Here is an 8,007-nt window from a genome sequence, read left to right on the forward strand (position 1 = left end):
CTTTCTCCTTTAAATCTATCTCTCTCTCTCTCTCAGTCTCTTCCTCCCAAAATATATTTTTAGGAAAAACCTCTCTCACCATAAACCCTTAGGCCCCAGCCCAAAAGCCTATCATGCCCTACCTTATCTCTCTCTCAAGTTCATTTCTTTACTGGTCTCTCACAATGAGTTTTTTGCTCGAAAATATTTTCCTAAGAGAAAAATAGAAGGTACGATGTTTGTCTCTATCTGTAGTATTTTTTTAATTTGTAATATGAATTTTTTACATATGGAAAATAAGTGGTTTGTTCTCTCTCTCCCAAGGCGTGAAACTCAATTAGAATAAAAAAAAACTAAGGATATAGATTTTTGAATAGTTTTAATTTTTTATTATAAATGTGAATATAGTAATAAAAATAGTAGTATATTTTTCAAATTGTAATATGATTTTTTTTTCTTATAGAAAATAAGTGGTTTGATCTCTCTATCACAGGGGGTGAAACTCAATTAGATTAAAAAAACTAAAGATTTAGATTCTTGAATAGTTCAAATTTTTTTATTATAAATTTGAACATAGTAATAAAATAATCCATATTATTACTTATTATTAATAAAATTTTTATTTTATTTTTATTATTTTTTTATTTTTATTGTCTATAAGTTATTTATTTATGTTATTGTCTATTCTAGCTTTCTCTTGCTATTTTCTAGTTGTATTATGCCTCTATTATAAAATACTATTTTTATTTTATAAGTCATTTTTATCGTATAAGGTAAAGCCCATGAATCTTAAATGCTAATGAAAAAAAGTGTTTTTTTTCCCTTGAGTCTTATATTTGATTATATCAATTTTGTTTCTATCTCAATTTAACTTTCTATGATTTTAACTGCATTTTGTTGTATTTTAGTATTTTATGAATATTTTAACATTACAACAGTTTTTTTTATGATAGTAATAGATTTCTTTTACTATTTTCTAGGTGTATTATTGCATCTTTTGAACTCCTTATTATGAGACAAAATTTAAGGGCAAAATTAAGATAGAAACAAAGTTGATTTATCATTTAACTTAAGAATCAAAAAGTAAAATAATATTTTTTCTTTAGTATTTAAGATCAATGGGCTTTAGCTTATAGGACAATAATAATAATAATAATAATAATAATAATAATAATAATAATAATAATAATAATAATAATAATAATTTACTCTTATTGTTTTATTTTAATAAAAATCATAATTTTTATAATTTCTTTTTTTTATTATTTTATTTTTAGATTATTTTTCTTTAGTATTCAAGATCAATGGCCTTACCTTATAGAATAAAAATATAATAATAATAATAATTTGCTCTTGTTATTTTATTTTAATAAAAATCATAATTTTTATAATTCATTTTTTTTATTATTTTATTTTTATAATAATATTAATATTAATAATAGAAATAAAATAAAATAAAAGAATAATTTTATTTCTACTCAATTTTGGCCTTTGCGCATTTTAACTATAATTTTTATATTTTAAAAGTTTTTATGACTATTTTAACATTACATTGGTTTTTTAATGATATCACTATATATTTTTTTAATGTGATTCAGCATATATGAAATTTAATTCTTTGTTTTTTGATATACTTGAATATTTTTTATTTTTTAACTATAAATTTTGAATTATTAAAAAATATTCAAAATTGATATATTGTGATCCCATCTCCTCTAACTTTTTCTTACTATTTTTCATTTTCACTACGTCCCTCTTGATTCTTCTATTTAAAATAATATTGTAAATCTTTTGGTCGCATTTAGTCTTTTTTTATGACAAATATTATATCTGAATTATTTCCTATGATCATGCTTTTTAAATAAATTTTATATTTCTTAAGTTAATGCAATAGAAAAAACACAACTTATTGAAAATTACCATTCCTCATTAATACGTATGCATTTTTTATTTTTTTGACAAATATTCAAAAGTTTTATTAATGACTAAATAAAAGAGATTACATCACTCAAGTTACTATTTTTCATGTCTATTTTTAATAGGAAACATGTGGGTTAAGGAAAGAAATATATGTTAATCTTACGCCTCACCCGTAAATATCTCACTCACTCTTTTATTCATTGTCTCTCAGAGTCTCTTTTCCTTTAAATCTCTCCCCCCTCTCTTATTCTTGATCAATATATATATATATATATATATATATATATATATATATATATATATATATATATATATATATATATATATATATATATATATATATATAAATTCTTATTACTCTTTTGTTTATATTAAGGTTAATGCTTATTGAGTATGCCTTAAGGGACTAATATATTAGATATAGATATTAATAGGATCTAATGTCTTAAACTAATATATTGGATATTAGCATTAGTAGGACCCTGCATAAATTTATTTATTATTTTATTTATTTAATTTAAATTATTTATTTAGGTCATCTTCATTATTTTAATTACATGTTAAATGGATCCGTGTTAATTAATAAATATTCAATTATGAAGATAAATACATTAAATTCTCCCTTTCTAATATACCATGTTTTATTAAAAAAATTCAATGATAAATATATTGAAGTGATTAATATTAAATATCACATACAACGTGCATATTACTAGTAAATTATTTATATTATGAAGCCACGGGGTATTTGCCAATGGGCCTTGAGATCTATTTTATTTCATTTTATTTGAAATCCTCTTCAATCATAGGGTTTTCCAACGTCAGAATAATTTATTCTAATGAGTTTTTAATCTACACTTTCCTTAGTAATATAAAAATTACAAGAATTGAAATCCTTAAATCTTCAGTAGAAGTACCTTTTTTGTTATAGTGCCTTCTATTATACTCCAACAACACATTTTAGAAAAAGTTTATATAAGGTTCAACCTTAAAATGTAAAATTAAAGTTGCACTTAAAAAATCTATTGGAAAAAGATTGTTTTAATGTTGAAAAACCTCTACTTGATCATCTCGACATCGAGATATATGTATATATATATATAAAAAAGAAGTTTGAGTCTCAGAATTAGTGCATCTTGCAACATATCATTTAGACTATCTATTTTTTAGCTTTTCATAAATCTACTTGATTTTAACTAATTTTTAAATTTAAAATTGTATAATTATAGATAAAAATAGCTTTTCAAGTAATCTTAAAAATTATTTACACCAAAATTATATATTACGATAAACTTACTTTGGAGGTACGCATTAATAGGATTGTTTAAGATTGCAACCTTATGGAAACTCAACCTTTTCTCATTACACTCCATTTTATTTTATTTTTGTGCTTTCTGCTCTTAGTCATGGGCTCATGGCAAATGGCTTGTTTGTTTGTGAATCGTATGTTAATGTCATTTCCCCAGTTGTATGAGGTAATGTGGACTTTTGAAAAGGCATAGGTCTACTCGCGACATGAATAGCGATTTCTAAAGAGATCGATAAAACACTTAGCACCAAAGAAATCGGTTGCGTCTCTCTCTCTCTCTCTCTCTCTCTCACAGGGCTTGAGCGATAAACGTGAGCACGACATTCTTCTGTTAAAGAAAGAGGTAAGAACTTCGCCACTCCCTTCTTTTTTGCTCAAAATCAGTAGATCTATTCTCTGGTTTAGTTTTCAGATCTCTGGTTTTTCTGCTCTTTTCATGGCCTAACCATGCTCCATCACTCTCCATTTTGATACACATCTGTGAAATCAATCCAAGTTGCTTTTTAGGTTTTTGGGTCTTCTTTATCTTCGAATTTATCATCTGGATCTGATAATTGAGGCCCCCAATCTCTTTCTCAGAGATTCATTCTGGTTTTTCTGAGATGGGTTTTGTAACTTCTGTTGGGTCATGGGTTTTGTGTCTCTGTTTATTGGTTTGTATCTCTGAGGCTTTCTATTTACCTGGAAGTTATCCCCACAAATACCTCAAAGGGGGTGAGCTATGGGTTAAGGTGAATTCTCTCACCTCCGTTGAAACAGAGCTTCCTTATAGTTATTATAGCCTTCCTTTCTGCAAGCCTCTTGATGGGATCAAGGACAGTGCAGAGAATCTTGGGGAGCTTTTAATGGGGGACCGAATCGAGAATTCCCCATATCGATTCAAGATGAACACCAATGAATCTGATATCTTTCTCTGTGCTACCAATCCTTTGTCAAAAGATGATGTGAAGCTTTTGAAGAAAAGGATTGATGAGCTTTATCAGGTAAATCTCATTCTTGAGAACCTCCCTGCTATTCGATATGCACAGAGAGATGGGTTTAATGTAAGATGGACTGGTTACCCAGTTGGGTACCAGTACCACAATGTGCATTACTTGTTTAACCACCTGAAATTGAAAGTCTTGATTCATAAGTATGAAGATCCCAGTGTGGCCAGGGTTATGGGCACTGGAGATGCAGTGGAGATGATACCTAATTCTCAAAAGAATGGAGATTCAGTTCCTGGTTTCATGGTTGTTGGGTTCGAAGTGGTTCCTTGTAGCTGTCAACATGTTGGAGATTCAGCCAAGAATTTGAAGACTTATGATAAGTTTTCTTCTCCGATCAATTGTGACCCTGCAACTCTCTCTGTTGCTCTCAAGGAAGGTCAGCCTGTAATCTTCTCTTATGAGGTTTCCTTTGTGGAGAGCGATATAAAGTGGCCTTCGAGATGGGATGCTTATTTGAAAATGGAGGGGGCGAGAGTCCATTGGTTCTCGATCCTCAATTCTCTAATGGTGGTAGCATTTTTAGCAGGAATTGTGCTTGTTATCTTTTTACGGACAGTTCGTCGAGATCTAACCAGGTATGAAGAGCTTGATAAGGAGGCTCAAGCCCAAATGAACGAGGAGCTAAGTGGTTGGAAGCTTGTAGTGGGAGATGTCTTTAGAGCCCCACCTCATCCTAACCTCCTCTGTGTAATGGTGGGTAATGGGGTTCAAATTTTGGGAATGGGGGTTGTTACCATACTCTTTGCTGCATTTGGTTTCATGTCTCCAGCCTCGAGAGGAACTCTCATCACTGGTATGCTATTTTTCTATATGGTTCTTGGTGTAGCAGCTGGTTATGTAGCTGTTAGACTTTGGAGGACCATCAATAGTGGGGATCACAAGGGTTGGTTATCTGTTTCTTGGAGAGTGGCTTGTTTCTTTCCTGGTATTGCCTTTCTTATTCTCACTACTCTGAATTTCCTCTTATGGGGTAGTCATAGCACCGGTGCAATTCCCTTCTCACTATTTGTTGTGTTGATTTTGCTCTGGTTTTGCATCTCTGTTCCTCTGACTTTAGTCGGGGGATATTTTGGAGCAAGAGCTGCCCCAATTGAGTACCCAGTTAGGACTAATCAGATCCCAAGAGAGATCCCACCCCAAAAATACCCCTCTTGGCTATTGGTTTTAGGGGCTGGGACCCTTCCTTTTGGAACCCTCTTCATCGAGCTCTTCTTCATTATGTCAAGCCTGTGGCTTGGCCATGTCTACTATGTGTTTGGGTTCCTTCTAATTGTTTTGGTCCTTCTTGTGGTGGTTTGTGCTGAGGTTTCTCTGGTCTTGACCTATATGCACCTTTGTGTGGAGGATTGGCAATGGTGGTGGAAGGCCTTTTTCTCTTCTGGTTCAGTTGCTATCTATATCTTTTTGTATTCAGTCAATTACCTGGTTTTTGATCTCCACAGTTTGAGTGGCCCCGTTTCAGCAGCCCTATATCTGGGTTACTCTCTTTTCATGACTTTAGCTGTTATGTTGGCAACTGGAACTGTTGGGTTCTTATCATCTTTCTGGTTCGTGCATTACTTATTCTCCTCTGTCAAGCTTGATTGATTCAAAACTTTGAGGAGGCTCTGAGAAATATTCATCGAAGAACCAGCATCATTTACTGGGTCTCTTTGTTGTGAGAAGTAGGATATCTTTCTTTCATTTCATGTTTTCCTTCACTATATCATTCTATGTTGTTTTCTTAGATTTATTTTCTTAGAGTTTGAAGAACCAGACTTGGTTAGAGTATTTTGTAATTTTTTTCATATATGTTCCATGAATCAGCTTGTTATGGCTATTGGGCCATAGATGCTTTGACATTCCATTGATGGCAATAGAGTTGAATATTTTTTGTACTACCTTCAGATGCTTCCATTATGCACTGTAATCCTCTTTTATGAACAGGAAATATATCAAAATGTTAGCATTTTACACATATGGTTTGATTTAATTTCAAAATACCAATAGAAAGACAAATGATCATGAGTTGGAATAGTTGCAAATGTGTAAAATTCTAAATAATGTATCTCTTATGGGTATTTTGATAAATTTGCTTTTATGAACTTACGATCACGATGATTATGTAACAGGTCAAGTGACGTACTGAGAAATCTCATTCGGAGTCCCTTGCCAAGGTTAATTGTCATGACATATTCTAAATGTCATTTTTTGATGATTTCTTAGGAAAACTAAACAATATGAAAGATCTAAGAGATTATAACAAATGGTGAAGAAAGTTAAGAACTTACCCTAAATAATCTTTAATTTAATTTTCCATGACCTTTGATTTTTTGGTGCCGTTAACAACTCGTATCAAATCTTTTTTTTTTTTTTTTTAGAGACTTAAATATTGCCATAAACATATGCCTACATTTCAGTTTCAATCTATTTTTAAAGATCTAAGAGATTATAACAAATGGTGAAGAAAGTTAAGAACTTACCCTAAATAATCTTTAATTTAATTTTCCATGACCTTTGATTTTTTGGTGCCGTTAACAACTCGTATCAAATCTTTTTTTTTTTTTTTTTAGAGACTTAAATATTGCCATAAACATATGCCTACATTTCAGTTTCAATCTATTTTTAAAAAAATTGCAAGAACAAAGCAAAATAGTAGGGGCAAACTTGTTTGACATCAAGGAACATATCATTCACCAGAATCTTCTTATGTTTTCAAGATTTTTCCATGAAATTGGGATATTCACTCTTAGCTATGGAGTTTCTATTATCTACCCAAAAAAGCTATGGAGTTTCTATTTGCTGCATTTGAACAGGCCTTCAATTTTAAAAAAGATGAAAGTTTGAATGTTTAGGATTAAGGATGCTGAAAGTTCTGGGCAAATCTTACTATGTATGTGCCTTTCTTCCCAGTTCTAACATTTGAAGTTTGTGCATGCTTTATTTGGTGCATTACTAATCAGATTTGATGCTCTCTCTATAGACGTTCTTTTCTTTGACTGAATCTTGAACATGAATTGTTTCTTTACTTCATTCCATAGAGAGCTTTAAGCTATGTTTCGATATGACCTACTGGTTTGGCCTGCTCAACTAACAGGCACAAAATTGCGGTACCTCCAAAGGTGGTGGTCTATTCTTTCCCCTGATATATTTAGGGCCTTTTTAGCAAAGACAAGATACTTCAAAAAAGATTTTTGACTCCTGTGTTTGCTATACATGTTAGTTTCGTAGAGTAATTTCCATATTTTAAATGAAGCGTCTACGTGCTACAACTCTCTCAATCCCTGGATTAAAGGCCTACTGAAGATAAAAAAGGAGGGCAGATGAGGAAACGACCTTGGGTCAAGATGGTAGAGTGCTAGGCGTTCAACGTCTCAAGTTCCATTCTTATGTAACCATGTCAAAAAAAAAAAAAGAGGGCAGATTTCTGCCTGCTTTTAAATTGTCATCTTGTACAGTACTCACCCGAGTACTAGCGTGTTAGAGTGATCGCTCAAGCAGTGTATGCATGTCGTATATACTCCCTATTCTGGAGGTGTTCTCGTATCAGCAGAGCTCGAGTGTGAGGCAACTCGGATGAGTTTCTTACACTGATTCCCAGTGAGGAACTGTGGAGAATCCCCAAGGTACATTCATATGGGTACTGTCAATCTCAATTGTCCGAGATTTTGAATGGCCGGTGGATCTCCATGTCGTTAGCTATGTACCATGTGTGCCTGGTCTATGGTTCACTCTACCTGAACATAGTACATATTAGTTTGGAGTATGAATACGTTTGAGGGTGTGTAATCATGTTTTGTGTTACACAAGTGCAGTAACCACTTCTTTGTC

The 8,007-nt window shown here is 31.8% G+C and overlaps 1 protein-coding gene and 1 long non-coding RNA gene across 5 annotated transcripts; both read left to right on the forward strand.

The window, feature by feature from the left end:
• Positions 1-3,487: 3,487 nt before the first annotated feature.
• Positions 3,488-6,077, forward strand: LOC148779645 (transmembrane 9 superfamily member 11-like). Its single transcript, XM_088853139.1, has one exon. It carries the CDS (start codon positions 3,811-3,813, stop codon positions 5,782-5,784), a length of 1,974 nt encoding a protein of 657 aa, XP_088709265.1. The 5' UTR covers positions 3,488-3,810; the 3' UTR covers positions 5,785-6,077.
• LOC110007372 (uncharacterized) lies at positions 3,488-8,007 on the forward strand. 4 transcript variants are annotated; one of them, XR_016045458.1, is made up of 5 exons: positions 3,488-3,551; positions 6,309-6,353; positions 6,993-7,069; positions 7,218-7,298; positions 7,400-8,007. It is a non-coding gene; the product is annotated as an uncharacterized LOC110007372 (long non-coding RNA). The 4 variants fall into 4 exon arrangements; XR_016045459.1 differs by having other exon boundaries at positions 7,433-8,007; XR_016045457.1 differs by lacking the exon at positions 6,993-7,069 and having other exon boundaries at positions 7,433-8,007.

The sequence above is a fragment of the Amborella trichopoda genome, chromosome 12, assembly GCF_054954075.1.
Source record: "Amborella trichopoda isolate Santa Cruz 75 chromosome 12, AtrichopodaSantaCruz75HAP2 v2.0, whole genome shotgun sequence".
Classification (NCBI taxonomy): domain Eukaryota; kingdom Viridiplantae; phylum Streptophyta; class Magnoliopsida; order Amborellales; family Amborellaceae; genus Amborella; species Amborella trichopoda.

Excerpts from the sequence above, each read along its gene's own strand:
- LOC148779645 (XM_088853139.1), top strand. The coding sequence starts at position 3,811 with ATGGGTTTTGTAACTTCTGTTGGGTCATGGGTTTTGTGTCTCTGTTTA.